This window comes from Alnus glutinosa, chromosome 4, assembly GCF_958979055.1.
Source record: "Alnus glutinosa chromosome 4, dhAlnGlut1.1, whole genome shotgun sequence".
Classification (NCBI taxonomy): domain Eukaryota; kingdom Viridiplantae; phylum Streptophyta; class Magnoliopsida; order Fagales; family Betulaceae; genus Alnus; species Alnus glutinosa.
Window position 1 is genome coordinate 22,910,465 of NC_084889.1, and position 17,041 is coordinate 22,927,505.

Below are 17,041 nucleotides of genomic sequence, written 5' to 3' on the forward strand. Positions count from 1 at the left end.
GACCCATATTCCGTTTTTACTTTGACCTCAATTTCTCTGCTGCTAAAGTTTTTGTATTGAGTAATGATTCACTACCACCTAAATATACAATTTTTCACCACCTTGTCTATGTGGCAAGGTGGTCCCCCACTTTAATTTATTTTTAAAAAATAAAAAAACTCAAAAAGTAGTGGGGGACCACCTTGCCACATAGGCAAGGTGGTGAAAAGTTGTATATTTAGGTGGCATTGAATCATTATTCTTTTGTATTTGTTGAACAAAGACGGGAGTTTTTTTTTTCCCTGACATGATTCTGATTTTTTAATGTGTTTTAAAGGAGTACATAAAGGTAAAAACTAATTTTTTATTTAAATTGATTGTTAATATTTTTGTTCTGAGAGAGAGAGAACAAACCGCAAAAATTGTAACAAACAAATTCCCCTCCCCGCCGTTTTAAACCTTAGAGCACTTGTTTAAGCCAAAAAAATCATTTAGGCCTATAAAAAAACCGTATAAAAAGCTCACAATTAACCGACCAAAATGTAACCAATTAACCAAAATAGTAAAAAATTGTTAACGTGGGTACGAGTTAGCCCCAACAAGTAGAAACTTGTGTTGCTTTTCCTGTTAAAATTAGTTGTCTATTTTAAAAAGCGTGCATTTTAACATATTGTCTTCTGCTATTTTCAACTTATTGTCTTCTGATATAACGTCCTTAAAATAAGCAGTTTTCAATTTTGACAATTATTTTACTAATTTAAAATGAAATAAAACAAATGAAAAGTGGACAAACACAGAGTAACACAGTGAAATTTGAAATCCAGATGGGAAAACAAACCAGCTGCTTTTCTTACAATTTCAACCAATTCCCAGTCTCCTATTTCCATCCGCCAAGAACGCCTTCCACCACCGCTACAAATAAATTCACGTAAATATCTTAATGTGGGCCTAGTAGAGACCATTCTTAGCTCATAGGACAAGTGATCCGAGCCTGCATTTTGAGCCAGCTAGTGAATACCAATTTGTGGGTCTTTAGGAATGGCTCTGCAGCTGCGATGGTTAGCGCATTGCCTAGTCTTTTTTGACATGATGGGACCGTCCGTGAAGGGCCCCGTTGCATCACCGACCATTGGTACAAAAAGTACCATAATGCTCAAGTGCCATGGCGGCGCCAGAACAGATTGATAACAAGATATTTGTGAAGTTTCGAATAATCATAACCATTGACAGCAATGGAAGTTATGACTGGAAAAGGCATGTACTGGCAGTGGCCAAATCCATCAATTGCTAGACCCCGAACCCTATTATAATTTCTTTTACACACAGATTCCCATGTACCTAATTTGCAGCTTGAGGGAAGAAATTAGCATTCTGCGGACCATAGCCTCTGCGAGATTTTAGCTAGATCTTGCGATATGGTGTACATGGCATGTCAATCAATGGAAAAGAAATTGTTTGGTTAGGAAAAAAAAATATTACATACATCTGTATATCATCTTAACTTCCAAATTGCCCAGGGAAAAAAAAAAGAAAAAAAAAGCCCACCAATAACAAAATCAATCTAGGTAGACATTATGACCTAAATCAACCTAGGTAGACATCATGACCTGATCACTTGACTGTAGTGCTTGGGTGGCAAAGAACCTGACATCAACATCTGGATCCTCACTAAGTTCGACCAGACACGGACGGATTGTCTTCTCAACCACCTGCATTGTTCACAAAGCATCCCAATCAGTAGTAGTCCGTATATATATATGCTCGTGAAACAGTATTGCAGTTTCTTTTCCAGACAATCAGCATTGGACAAAATGGGTGGGGATAAAAGGATGTCATTCTGGTGGACTGCCTTGATTAACCTTACCCAGAAATCCTAATTGTGTATCTGACCAAATGATACAACATATTGTGTTTTTTCTTTGTATCTGACCATATGATACAAGAAATTGTGTTTTTTCTTTCACCCATCATTTTGTTGGTCCCTCTTAGAGCTGGATGGAGAATTATCTATAAGAAGCATAATATCCTAAACAGTTCCAAAATCACACCAGTTCTCAATTAGATACATGTTCTCTTGCTATAGCATGCCTTTCTCATGTCATTATCATCTATTTACTGACTCAGAAATGTTATGTAAATCAAATGCAAGTTACTTACAGATTGATCAACTATAGGAATAAGTGACTGCAATACTTTAGCCACATTGAACTTGATGTTGGGAACCCTGTAAGATGAAATTGTCAACACGGCAGTCCTAGTTATAACAAACAGAAAGAAAGATGTTCACAACCAAGATTCGGAACCTATTAACTTTACCTATCTTTTGATGCATTAATGACCACAGGCAGAAGTTTGGAACAAGTAATTTCTGAGCCCATTACAGGAGCAAGTAGAGAAATTGCATGTAGAATGGTCATCCGGTACAGATAGTGTTGGTTATTAATCATGTCCAGGACCTGTAAGAGAATTTCCAAGTTGTTTGAAAAAAAAAGAAAAAAACACACCAAAGACCAAAAAGATGATGAGTTAATACCTAAAGTAAACAATGATAATGATGTTGAAGGGACAGAGTAGTTCCCATGTAATTCCCATGTAACAGACATATTTTATTCTAAACAGGGAGTAATGCACCCAAAGGTAGGTTTTCTCTCAAAGCAACCCTAAGAGAGGTAAGGTGGCAGGGAATTCTAGGTATGTAAACCTAAAAAGATGAAATGTATATAACGTAGAATGTCTGATGATTACTAACTCTTACTGGACTATTTAGTAATGAAGAAATGTTCAGATGTATGTTAATCACTCCCAGCAGCTCAGGGTGGGAGAATAGTCTTACATGGTTTCTTTTAACTCAATTTCATAACTATTTACGTAACTTGAGAGAAGCAACAAGTCCCGCAAAGCTGACAGAAAACAATAAAAAGCTCAAATTTTGAACAAAGGAATTGGTGGTTACAGTCTCTCTGCTCTCTTTCCACAAGCCCACCTCTAGGGAGAGGCACTTGTTGGGTAACCGTGGTTAAAGACTCTGCTATCAACTCACCACAAATCCTCCCAAACCGAAGCTCCCATCCCTTCATATGACAGACGTAGTATAATATTTCCTAAGCTATTAACACCAAGAACGGGAAAGCCTGAGAGAAAATTTCCTAAGCTATTGACACCCCAGACCAAGAAGCTAGTCAAGATAAGGGGAAACTGTTTTTGGATTTTCAAGTCCACAATAATGGGACTCTCTCTAGGTGGCTGGTGTTGGATATGCCAGTAGGACAGAGGTGTTACTAGGCACAAAAAAGGCATCAGAGATGGTAAAGAACAAGGCATTGGATGGTGAGTCATTGATTGTTAATAGGCTTTTCAAGGCCCTTGGAGTTGCTAAATGAAACAGAGAACCTTACCTTCTCTTTTAGTCACATTAAAGGTTGAAGATTATAGCTGAGAGATGATTCTAGTTCCTTGTCCATGCTAGAGATCAGAGCAGTATTGCTTTGGCCTCAGATAAAAAAGAAAGGTTAAGGAACTTCTGTCTTTACCAAATTACCAGTTTATAGGGTATTAGAAACTTGTTGATGTTCAACTGCGCTTTGTTAAGAAAATGGTTATGGCAGTTTGAAATTGAGAGAGATGCTTGGTGGAGAGTTGCGGTGGACACCAAGTTTGGCAGCTTGTGGGGTGGGTGGTGTTCCCTTGAGCCTGTAGGTGCCTTTGGAGTGGGGTTGTAGAAGAACATCAGGAAAGGGTGGGAGACTTTCTCTGGTTTTGCTAGATTTGAGGTAGGAGATGGGGTTAGGACAAAATTATGGCACGATTTGTGTGCGGGGATACGGTTTTGAAGGTAGTTCTTCCTGATCTCTTTAGTATTTTGCTTGGGTGAATGATGCTTCAGTTGCGGATAATATGAAGGTTTTGGGCAGTGCTAACTCAATGGAACATGAGCTTTGTTAGAGGCACATGATTGGGAAGTGGGTGTCTTTGCTTCCTTCTTCCAGGTGTTGCACTGAGGCATGGTGAGTAGAGGTTGCGCAGATAAGCTCTGGTGGGTCTCTTCCGAGAAAGATTGTTCAAGGTCAAATCCTTCTTCAGCTCCTTAGCTTGCTCTGAAGGTAGACACTTTCCTTGGAAGAGTGTGTGACGGACTCAAGCTCTTTCGAGGACGGTTTTTTTTTTTTTTTGCGTGGTTGGCAGCCCTAGGCAAGATCCTTACTGTGAACAATCTCAGGAAGAGGCATATCATCATTGTGGACAGATATTGCTTGTGCAAGAGAGATGGTGGATCTGTGGACCACCACCTTCTTCACTGTGATGTGGCTTCCGCTCTGTAGGATAACATTTTTACTCATTTTGGTATGTCTTGGGTTATGCCTAGAAGAGTTATCGACTTATTTATTTGTTGGTGGAAGTTTGGAAGGTCGATGAATGCCGTGATTTGGAAGATGGTGCCAATCTGCATTTTTTGCTGTGTTTGGATGGAAAGAAATCTTAGGTGTTTTGAGGATTTGGAGAGTTCCATGGAGGATATTCTAGCTTCGTTTTTTTATACACTGTATCTTTGGACGGTGGTTTTTTAGTCCCCACTATCGATTAGCTTTGCTGATTTCATTGTCCGTTTTTCCGTTCCTAGTTAGGTGTTTCTTTTCGTATACTTCCAATATACTTGGGAGCGCCGATAATAATAATAAAAAAAAAAAAAAGAAAAAAAAAAATTAATCATCTTTCATTCAAAAAACACTTGTTCTTAAGCAAGATAAATATATAAGTAAACACTATGACAAAGAATTTAGGTACTCTAGCATGTCAATGGCAGGAATTTTGACAACAAAATTGCTTTCATATACAGGATATGAAGGAATGAATATAAGCTATGTGACAAGGACATATACTTTGGCATTGATTGGGATCAGAAAGAAGCATCAGAGATCATTTTGAAAATCTAAACATAAAATTATGAAATTTTCCATGTCAGGCACTTCATATCCATGTCATGCACCAACATCAATCTGAGAATTCTTTTTTGCTTTTCCTTGGGAAATGGTACCATACGATAAGAATGTATCAACAAAAGCCAATGACGGTAACATGTAATCAGAAGAACCTGTGGAATTATGTGTTGCATTGCCCACTCTGGGCCAAATTCTTCTGCAAGACGTTTTACATTATTTGCAGCTGCATCACGAATCGAGTAAACCTACAGCCAGTATCAACAGAGTTAGCAAAAATAAATATTGTACCCTATTAAGATGTTAGCCAATCATGCTTGTTATTGCAAGGGTTAGATATTACAGTAATTGTTCTTTTGATAGGTAAGCACAATATCATTAAAAAAAGTGTTAGGCGCCCCTGAGCTTATAGGAAGTATAGACAAAGACCACCAAAACAGAAAAAGCAAAAAGAGCAAAGAAAACACCCATAGAAACCCAAAAAACAGAAGGGACACCAAGAAACCCACAACGGAAGCCCTACACCCGTAGAAACGCCCTGAAATACATCACAAGAGCCCTCTTGCCTTTACCCCGGCTAGAAAAATCTCCCCTAACATCAAAGTTTATCGAGCACTCAAAACTTTTTAGCGCCCTTCAACCTTTCGGTTTAGAAGCAAAAATTGAACCCTCTTGACACTATCCCTATTCAAGTAAAGTCAAGAACTCCAATAACCATACCTCACCACCCCCACAAGAGATCCCCATAGTGTGATAACACATCTTCGCATCTTGCACAGCCCCTACAACCCCCACCTCACCCTTCTCTCCAACACCAATCCCTTCCAGAACACCCCCCTTCGACGAATCACCCACCTCTGAAGACGTACCTAGCAGCAGTGAGCTCGCCAGGTATTGTAATTAAATCCAACATACAAGCTTCTCATTGTTGGACCAAACAACATATAATAAATTTACTGGAAACAATTATACTAAGGAAAATGATCTATGGAAACCTCCAGTGGATGATAATCGAAGAGAAAAAGCAACTTAACGTCTAAGAAACTTAGATAATTTGCAACCCGGCAAAATTGCAACCTAGTCTCGCTACCCATGGGAAGGGGATATAACACTGAAAACTTGAAGGAGCAAATAGCATTAGCAAAAACTTACATCAAGTTATAACGCGATGGATATCCAAGAATATTACCCGCAAATTAAGCTGGGAATGTGTCTAAATTGATACTAGTAACAAATCATTAGTTAAGCCATGTAAAGCTTCCACTCAAGAAGCTTTCAACAAATATTGCCTTCCACTTAAACTCTGGGCCAAGGGAGGGGTGTCCTGATGGGGTTTCGCCATTGAATCCCAATGAATGAAATCCGCGCAGGCCCACAACCTCAAGTACTAATTCTCATTAATACTTCGCAGTTCCTAGAAAAAAGAATTCCTCACCTACTAAAAGCAAAATAGTGTTCGAAAGAGACAAGCATAATTCCCTGCCTGTCATGCCTTTGGGGTTAGGCCTCTCTCCACCTGTGATTGAGACTAGTGGTGTACAAGCGGGACGGTTATTAACCGCTAATAACCGCCAACCAGATAACCGAAAATAACTGTAACCGGATAACCACCTAGGCTGGTTGCGGTTGCCGGTTATAGGGTTTCAGAAAACCAGTTTATAACCAGAAACAACCGCATATATATATATATAAAAAAAAAATTGGTTATAGGCTCCCCCCATTGAAACTTTACTTATGTTTCCTTTCACAATGGCTATGACGTGGAAGATGGAGCTTTGTGTGGAGTTTTTGATGGGCATGGGAAGAATGGTCAGACAATCAGCAAGCTAGTAACCAACCACCTACCATCGCTCATACTAAGCTAGGAAAAGGCTTTGGCCCAAATTAATGCAGTAGATGATGATGGTAACTTCCAAAATCATGTTGAGAATAGACGGTGAATTTATAATACCAAGCAAGAATTTTCATATATTGAAGGAGACTTGCGTCGATGCTTTCAAGGTGATGGACAAGGAGACAAAGCTTCAAGATGAATGAAGGGTGAATGAAATTATACACCTGGTTGCGGTTGCGGCTATGAGGAAATAACCGCTACTGGTTGTACATCCTTAGTTGAGACTGTCAGTTCTGATGTTCGAAAAAAACCACTCCGACGAGAGATTTTCTCAAGCCAAGCTCTTCTGTTGTGGTCCATTCTCAGATGTTCCTAGAAGTACTCGGCTTGGATTGCCCCTAGGCCTCGTTTGTTCAGCCTCCTCTTGCTGATGACAAGGAGACAGGATAGGTCCAATCCCAGAAGTGGCCGGTTGGATTTGGTGTCGGCTCATCTTTGGAGTTGGTGGTGAGGGATCAGAGAGGCGATATTTGGGTTGGAGAGGACAATGAAGGGGACCTTTTGGGAGATTTTCCCTATCCGTTAAATGTTTTTCCCCCTACCGCTTTCATGGATTGGGCTTTGGTGGGGGATTCGTGTAAGGGGATCGAGGGCACTGAAGAGGACCACCCTCATTCGGTGAAGGGTGTTCAGCCTAAGCCCAGAGGTAGAAGGGAGCTTCTACATTAGAATGCTCCATCAATTATGATGCTTATGGCACGTCCTCTAGGAGTAGGAAAGGCAAGACTCATGCAGTCTAGCGTTGAGTGCTTAGCGTGGGTTCGGGTTTGAGAACTTTTGGTGTTTTGAAGGTTTGAGTTTGAGGGCTTTTCGGGTTTTGTAGGTTTTTCTTTTGCTAATTAGGAGCTTCCTGTGTATACTACTTGTGTACTTAGGAGCGCCAATTGCTTTTTTTTAATAAATTGCCCATTACTTATCAAAAGTGTTCAAAAAAGAAAATAGTAACAATGAGGAAGATGACAATTCGAAAAAAGAAAATGGATTGGCATTTAATATAGAGTTTTCTACTTGAAGAGGAAACTATTAATCAAAACAGATATTAGGATTAAATCAAAAGCACAAGAATGTTATATTTAGCAGTTGGTAACCAAAATCTATACAAACCTTATCTTTTAACCATTGCATGCAAAGAGCACCAAGCTTGTCATCAAAAAAGCCTACGCCCAATTGACTTGCCAATAAAGGTATATACTCTATTATTGCAAGCCGAACTCTCCAGTGTCTATCCTCTGCAAGCTCAACAATCGCTGGCAACAGAGACTGGGACAGCAGATCAATTCCAATTACCTGTTTTAACATGTACATTAACAAGAGTTGATTAAAATTTAATACTATATGTTGATAGACACTTATGGAAACTGGATCGAAATAATTCAAGAAAGGCAGCATTAAAACAACAATTGAGTTTAAGAAACAATAAGGCTGCATCAACTAAAGGATCATATTTTATAAGACAACATCAACCTCAGTCATAACTCTAGCAGAATGAAAGGTAGAAAGGAACATAGTGCCACAACACTATAGTGAAGATAATCATTTACGGGACACTGAGGGATCTGCGGGAGGGGAAAAATATTTCTTCTTTTTTTCCTTAATTTTATTAAGTAATATTGGGAAATACAATCCTTTTCAACTTTGTTAGAAATCATAAAATAACTTAAACTTTTTAATAACAGCCACTAAATGCTAAAACATTGAAAGATGAAGAACAAAAGTGTTTCCTCTGCACCCAAAGGGAAAAAAGTAATACATGAATTGAAAATTCTGCATTAAGAGTTAGGATGACCACATTATTTATACTTTCATTTCTTATTTTATCATGAAAACTGTGAGTCTATTGATCTGAGGAACAGAAGAGTTTGAAACAAACACAGAATAATAGATGGTTACAAGCAATGAGCGGAAGATCGAAAAGAACCTCTACATCAATTCCCCCCAAAAAAATGAATATAACCATCGTTTCAAGAGCTTCAACAACTTCAGTTTCTATAACCATTTAGTTCATGTTCAGCCAGAGAAAAGCAATGCTTTTTTCCCCATTTTCGTGAAAAGTATTTCGGCCTAAAAAGAGAGGCGTTTCACAGCTAAGGACGAAAAACTCAGGAACTCAAACCATTTATCAAAATCATGTTGACTATTACTAAATTATAAAGAACAAAAGGACATAGAGTAAGGAAACAATTAATGCAACAAAACTGAAAGAAATGAACTCTAAACATTTGAATATAGACAAAACCTGGTTAACTTGATCAAGCTTGCTGATAATATTCAGCCGGACATCGGGAAACTCATCCTTTAAAAGAGAAAGGAAAATAGGCAGCAGTTGCTCAATTGTTGCATCCTGCAAACCATCAACATAGAGAGAGAGAGAGAGAGAGAGAGAGAGAGAGAGACATCATCCTCTGTTTTAATTAAATGAGAACCAAAAATGCACAATTGACCAAGCTGTCTACATATGTCAATTCCAGTGATGCATGGCATAAAATGTTAGCAATTTTGAAATAGGTATCTCTAATTCATGCCATGTTCAGGAGGAAATATTATTGATGCTCTTAAGTTTAGTTCACAGCAAGAAGGCATAATGGTAACTAGCTCACTCTCCAATTACATTTCAATTAGATCACTAGTTATAGAAAGAGCTCTCACACACAAAGTCTAACAGGATACACCCAAACAAGTGAGAACAGAAAGTAAAAGCAAGCACATATTCTTTACCACCATTACTGCTGATGTGAGACTGAAAGACAATAAAAGGTGCTAGACAACAATTCAGATCACTGTATAATTATTGATGTTAGAAATATTTTTTTATTTTACAGGTAATCAACGCATATCATTAAAAGCGTAAGACGCCCCTAAGTACATAGAAAGTATACATGAGAAAGCACCTAGTTAGAAGGAGCAAAAGAATGATGATGATGCTAGAAACATTGCATAGCCTAAGCTATATGCATTTCTACTTCTGCAAGGAAATGAATAAGTAAACTTCTAAATTTTCCATCTAAGATGGAGAACCAATATATGTACCTAGACAAGATATTACCTTTCCTAAAACTGGTGCCATTCCCATTATAACAGAAGCCAATGCAGATCGAACATGCTGAGACGAATCTGTTGACAGTTCCTACAGCAGCCAAACTTTATAAGTCATAAATTATCAAACAAGCAACATATGAACAAGACTACAAGTGGATAAACACTAAACAATCTACCGTCAAATACATAACCCCAAATAGCTAACTAGTTGGCGGGCACATATACCTTCACACAAGGAAGGATATGCTGAATTGCAAGTTCTGGATTCAGAATCCGGCAAAACTTAGTAACTTTTCCAGCAGCAGCTATGCGTACTTCAGCCTCATTATCACGAAGTAGCCGAACATATGCAGGTACAAGGTCCGACCTAACAGATATAAACAATACGACAAGCATCAATTAGAATCTAAGCCAAGTCCTTAAACCATAGTAAAATATCTACACAAATCATGAAACAATATGACAAGTAAATGATTTCTAAAGACGGTTTTGAGATTATTGCACCATGAAAAATCAAGATCTCAATTTCTGCAAGAGATAGTTTGAAAATGCCAGGGAAGAAGTAAAGTATAAAGTGACTAAAAGGTTTAGCGTAGCAAAAAGGTCAACTTTGTCCAAGCCAGTTTCCTCTCTCGCTTCTCATCCGTTTTCTTCGTTGCGGTGGGGCGTGCAGGCGCGTACCGCCTGGGGTTCTACCTTAGCCTTCGGTCTCTTTGTCATTCTCTCTTAAATCTCTCAGTGGTTGCTGGGTGGTGAGTTTTTTTTCCGTTTGTTTGGAAGGGATGTCTTCCCTGTAGGGATGTCGGCTTCAGCCTTATGGAGAGCCGGTTCTATGTGGAGGCAAAGTCCTTCCGGTTCTCGGTGGAAGCAGGGTCTGCCGAGCTTCGGGTGGAGGAAAAGAGAAAAGGGTTTTCAGGTTATGCTGTTCTCGGGTTGAGTTGCACTGCTTGGTTACTGTCGAGGGTGGAAGAAGTCTGGGGTAATGCTGGGATCGAGGATTTCGTCAAATCCTTTAGGGAGGGATCAAAGGCGACCATCACTCGGAGAGGTGAAAACAGGTCTGGGCGGTTCTTGGAGGTGGCAGTTTTCGACGGAGGTCGGAGAGGGCGTATCCTTTTTCCTGAAGGTCGGGACGGGAGAGGGTGGAGCCGTGTTTTTGGGGAGCTGAGCAAAATGTTGGATTTTCTGGAAAACATGTGTGGGCCTTCGTCTTCTGGCGGTCGTTCTTCTTCTGGTGTTTTGCCGTCGGGCGGTAAATTGGGGATAGGTTCAGGATGTCTGTCGTTTGCGGCGGTGGTGAGTTCAGCAGCTACCGTCTCAGGAACTAGGGTTGAGACAAAGATGATTGGTGATTGGCCTCTGCCGATCGGGTGCGACGTGGAGAAGACGCAGCTGCGGGGAATGGAGATGGGGGCGGTCTGTCAGGTGAGTGATTGCTCCGTTCTGGAGGAGCAACCAGTCGGCGTCTCGGGTTTGAACCTTCGTGCAGAAGACTAGTCCAGGTATCGAGGTTGTGTCTGTAGGCAGGTTGGCGTGTCCAGGAATTCAGCCGTTGAGGGTGACATTTCTATGCAAGGGGAGGGACTGGTTGGAGTGTTCGAGAAGGTGTTTGAAATCCTGGGCCAGTTCTCCAAGGCGCTGGTTTGGGCCTGTGGCTTGCCGAAAAAGCTGGGCTATAAGTCTTCTCTTGGGCTTAAACGTAGGGTGGGTTTTGTGGTGGGTCGGGTGCTTAAGAGGGTAAAGTCTGTTGTTAAAGGGTTTCGGGCTGGGGCAAAGTTTAAGCCCTATGCCAATTCGGACAATGTTTCGGGCCGTAAGCTGTCGTCGGCTGATGGTGCAATATCGGGGCGGGGCTCGGGTCAGGGGTGTCTTCAGCGTCCGATGGAGTTCCATGGGAGCGCCCTTAGGCCGGACGTGACGTCGGCGGCAGATCCTGGGGTGGATATGGTTCTGTCTCTTTCCGGGGCTAGATCCAGTGATCGGGTGCTCGTTCCTGTGGTCGAGTCAGTCAATGAGGGTGCCGTCCCTTCCTCTCTTCCGGCGCTAATGTTGCGTCCAACGGTGTTTCTGAGTGTTATTCCTTCTGGGGTGCGGCCTTCTTTAGTTTCAAGTTCTTCCGAATCAAGGCTCATCCTTCGGCAGGCAGGGGTTCTTCCGTCAGCTGGGGTGAGGTCGGGCGTTGAGGTTTTTCAGTTTGGGGAGATTGGTGACTCGTCTGTCGGTGCTGGGCGTGATCTCGTCGGCGTTGCTCTTAGTGCGCCTTCTGATAATTCTTTGTATCGAACATCGTCTCTCCGTCGGCAGGCAGGGATGCTTGCGGATGTCCCTGCCTTGGGAAGGAGTTTTGGTGGGGTTAATCTCTTGGGTCTTCCTGGGGTTTCGGTTTCCTTTCCCTGTGGTCAGTGGGTTTTGTTTCCTCATTGGCCAAGACCGGTCCCCTTTGTGGTTGGGCACCCCCAGTTAACTGGTTTATCGTCTAGGGTCGTTGAGGTGGGGGAATCTTCAAAGGGGGTTGATCCAAAAGGAAGTGTTATTGGGTGCCCCCTGGTTCCTGGTTTGCTGTCTGGAATCGTTGAGGTGGGGGATTCTTCTAAAGGGGTTGTTCCAAAGGATAGTGTTGTTGTTTACTCCAGGGTTGTGGAAGAGAGCAAGTCGTGTTTTCGCACGATGGGGGTTTCGTTCGTGGGATCTGATCAGAAGGGATTTCTAGATTTTTTGGCTTTGATCGAGGATGAGCGCTTTGACTTTGAATCCCCTCCTAAGAAGGATAAGGAGATAAAAAGGAAAAAGGGGAAAAGAGAGGTCAAGAATCTAGAATGTTCTATCAATTTCGATGCTAGGGGAATGGGTTCTAGTCGGGACAGGGGCAAGAAGATGGGGGTTTGATGTAATTTTCTTTTTTTGGGTTTTTCGGATGTTTCCTTTTCTTTTTTTTTTTTTGTGTCCTTTTTGTATACTCCATGTATGCTTAGGGGCGCCTTTTTCGCTTTTTAATAATATTCTGTTTATTACCTATCAAAAAAATAAGAAGTATTTAAAGCATAGAGAAAAAACCAGACCTGACAATAGGTTGGTGATTATTGAATTACTACGGAAACAAACAAGATAACTGCTCCTCTGCAGGAAAATATAAATTACCTGGTAGGTTCAGGACCTACAGCTTCACATAGTTCATATAGTTGATTTGCAACCATGTAACGAACACGCCAAGACTTATCCTGGTTGGAAAAGACTTTGCATCACATAACAGCAAATGCACATATTGTGTTGCACTTCATCATACAGTTATAAAAGTTAACAAAATAAAAAGAAGCAACTCTCATTCAGAATTATTTACAAATTATACATTTTCCTCAAATAACGTATTCACCCACAGAGTCTTAGCGTGAAAGCAACCAAAAACTTCTTAAAATTGAAGGAAAAACTTCCACTTAAAACACCCCACCACATACTCAAGGTGTTGATCCTAATAAGATTGTAGTCTGCTTATTTTTTATCTCTCATGAATTGGATCCTTGTCATTTTTCCCTTTATTATAGGAGTCAACTAGCTCTAGATACCAGGGTCTCTCTTGAATACATACAATGTACTTGGGAAGTCTCAGCCCTTTTAGTCGGTAGAAGTAAAAGATTCTATTATAAAAAGAGGGAAAAAAATCAAAGGAAATTAGCTCGTAAAACCTGAGCTACCCAAATGCCTAGAATACAAGAAAATGTAAATAAGGTGAAAGGATGGACATTCATCTCGAGAGCAATCCTAGGAAAATTTACATATCTATTTATAACTTAAAACAAAAAGACCAAAAGAAGAGAATGGCCAAAAAGGATATTGAAAATCAGATTAGCATGTTAGAAGCATTTCAGCATGGTTAATGGTAGAAACATGGCTAACATTTAGTTGCACAACAGATTACAGAACCTTTTGTAGGGAAACTACAACAGAAAATGGTTTATCAAATTAGCATTAATATTTTAATTAAAAAAAGGTTATAAACATGTTAAAAGCAACAAAAGGAGTATGCCAGAGATTAATGTTACTGATTTTTCATTAAAAAATTACTGACCATTTAATTAAGAAAAAAGGTTTCCACAAACCTTTTTAAAGCAACCAAGAGTTTTCCTTTTTTATAAGTAAATGAACTTCATTAAAAACACACATGACATATCTAAGGACACAGGAATATACAAGAGGAGCATCTAAACAGCATGTGATATCTCTCTTACTTATCAAAAAAAAAAAATAAATCTTTTTTCCCTTTTTTCTGGTAATATAGAGATTAACAGACAACACATGCTGCAGGTTAATTTTAGAATGTAATTATTAACAGCATAAGCCATACCTGTGAGAAACTAACAATGACAGGAAGAATATGTGCCACACAATCTTGAGGTTCCAACAACTTTCCCAGTGCAGCACAACCTTCAACGGCCAATAACCGAACAGAATCTTGATCTGCAATGAGATAAGTATGAGCAAATTTATGTTGTCTCTAAACCAATGCATATAACAAAATAGGTTAAGTGAAAATCCAAGAAGATGAATAAATATTGGAAAGCTTTTAGTGGAAATGGACTTGACAATTAACCCTCAGGACTAGGCATGCAATAAGCCACCTAGGTAACCCACTTAGAAGTCTAAACAGAATCAGGTTCCTCAAGTGGGAACACTCATCTCCAACAACAATATAAACATTGTTTTCTTTTCCGCCAACAACACTATTTAAAAATTATGTCCATTCAAAAAATATAATTGAATGCAAGATACAAACATGAATGACCAAGCAAACATCATCAGGCACTGAAATGGATAAAAGAGAGCAATTGCAGAAGCATGGTCATTCTTTCCTGGAATTAGTTATAAGTCCTATCCCTCAGCTTTCATCTGGTCAGGACAAAAAGGGGCCTGCGCTAAATTGACCCATAAATTTAATTGGGAAAAAATGGTAACTGTCCATTTTTCTTTCAAGAAAGATCAAATACAAGAAACTAACATAAAGTGTCACTCGATGACAGCTCAAATTATGTTCTCAAACAGCAGAATTCAACAGATCCAAAGTGCATTTACATACCGTCCTGAGTCAGATCCTCAAATATAGACATGATGTCAGTTTTCAAATGGGCAGCTTCAACAGTAGCAGCGAATTTTCCCAGGTTCGTTGCGGCAGATCTTCTAACCATAGGCATGTCATCTTGACACAGCTGACCGTAAATTGTTCGTAGTTCAGTTTTTGATGTCTCTGGGGCACTTGAGTAAGCAATATGGAACAAGCCACATGAGGAAACTCGAGCAGTAAACCACTCACCAGCAGCCAGTCTCTAAATGTTGGAGATTATGATGTGTTAAAACAAAATTGAGTCTCATTCTAATTGTATTGAGGTATAATAAGATCATGTATTAGGGAATATCAGAAAAGAAGTACGACGAAAAGACAAAAGACTTTGTGAAGTGTTACATTTATTAAAGCACAGAAAACAGATATAAAACGAATCAACAATCAAATGTTTTACCCTGAGACCAACTATCCTAGTTGCCTGCAGGTTTCACCAAGGAATAAGCAATGTGTCAAAACACAAGAACACACAACAAGGGTAAAAGTTTCAAGTGCTGATGCCTTCATATCAGGAGTGCCAGCAACGAGATAGATATATTCAATAAACATGTTACCCCAGGTTTTAAGGCCTCATACTTGTATTGCAATCAAACCGTCACTAGGCAGCCCTCAGGTAAAAAGTAGTTGGTTTTCTAGTTGCCAAGTGTTCATCAGATGGCCCTTAACCAGTGTTGGTGGCAATGGCGCTTTGCTAAACTAACTGCCAAAAGACTAACTTTTCAAACTAAAAGATCATATAGACTATCTGAGCAGATAAATTTAGTCTATCTAATAAAATAACTGGCAAGCATGATTTGTAAAAGGCCTGCAATCGTTCATTGGTAACATAAAACATGCAACACTTATTCGTTGACCCGTCCACTATTACTTCTTACAAAACTTTCTAATTTGTACAGCTGCCTTAATATTCATAGAATATGCTACATATGGAATAAAGTAAACACCAAAACCAATTCAGAAAAATCAAAAGCAAACAACAAAAGGAAAAAATTCAATCGTCTGACCTTAACCAGAGGAATGAAGTACTCAACCAAGTCCTGTTCCCTCATCTGTGCACCGATTCTACACAATGACTCCACCGCTTTGTCCCTCACACAGGTTTCCTCAACCGTGCAAAGAGTTTCCAACGGCGGGAGTAGCACATTCGCATACTCAACGCCTCCAACATAGGGAATGAAAACCCCCAATTCCTCTGCCATTGCAAGAAGCACTTCATCATCGTCATCATTGTTCTCACTGAGAAAAGGAATCAGCTCCTTCCTAGTTCTCTCTTCTCCAAGTGCGCGAGCAATCGTAGAGAGACGGCGGATCGAGTTCAATCGGAGCTGAATATCATCATTTTTGAGCTCGTCGATTAGGACGGCAATCGGATAGAGTGGCTCATCGATCATAGCCATCGTGTCTCAAAAGATCAACGTACCTGGAAACGAAAGAAACCATGTCTTAGAGACAATTGAATTCAAATTATAACACACTAGTTTGGTTACTAAGAAAATCAAGAGGAAAATAAATCAAATTTTCAAATCTTAAAAGACCGAGAAGGAAAATTAGTACATTGGTAACAATTTCAAAATAAAATCCTCTTCACTTACCTAAATTGGAATTAATCTGTCATTTATAAAGAAACGAAACAGGGCATATTACAAAGGTAGTACACTCATAAATCGAAAAAGAAAAAAGAAAAAAAAGTACATAGTTAGGCAACTTTAAAAAAAATAGCGAGAAATTAATCCGATAAAACAACATTTTTGAGTGGAAAATTAAATCTGAGAAGAAAATTTCATACAAAAATCAAGGATATGACAGAAACCTAGAAAGAGAATTTGTTGTCCACAAAAAAGAGGAGCAAAAGTGAAATAACGTCGCAGCAATATACCAAAAACACACACAAGAAAAGCGAGCCAGCGAGAGAGAGAGGGTATGGAATACCTTGGAGGTGATTCGATCTATCAGGGACTGGTGAAATGGGACAGATCTTTGCGGAGGCGGGGGCAAGTGGGAGATCTAGTAATTTTTCCTGGAATTATCGTCAAACTCGGGGTTTTCTTTTTGACCAAACGCCCCGATACTTGTTTAGACCGAAATTTT

At 39.8% G+C, this 17,041-nt stretch overlaps 1 protein-coding gene across 1 annotated transcript; it reads right to left on the minus strand.

Annotated features, from left to right (window-relative positions):
- Positions 1-1,411: 1,411 nt before the first annotated feature.
- LOC133865714 (serine/threonine-protein phosphatase 2A 65 kDa regulatory subunit A beta isoform) lies at positions 1,412-17,041 on the minus strand. The gene is made up of 13 exons (XM_062302157.1): positions 16,883-17,041; positions 15,958-16,373; positions 14,912-15,158; positions 14,183-14,295; positions 12,982-13,061; positions 10,069-10,210; positions 9,851-9,931; positions 9,044-9,148; positions 7,912-8,094; positions 5,069-5,161; positions 2,296-2,435; positions 2,137-2,203; positions 1,412-1,688 (listed from the first exon to the last, which is right to left on the minus strand). Exons 2-13 carry the CDS (start codon positions 16,348-16,350, stop codon positions 1,569-1,571), a joined length of 1,764 nt encoding a protein of 587 aa, XP_062158141.1. The 5' UTR covers positions 16,351-16,373; positions 16,883-17,041; the 3' UTR covers positions 1,412-1,568.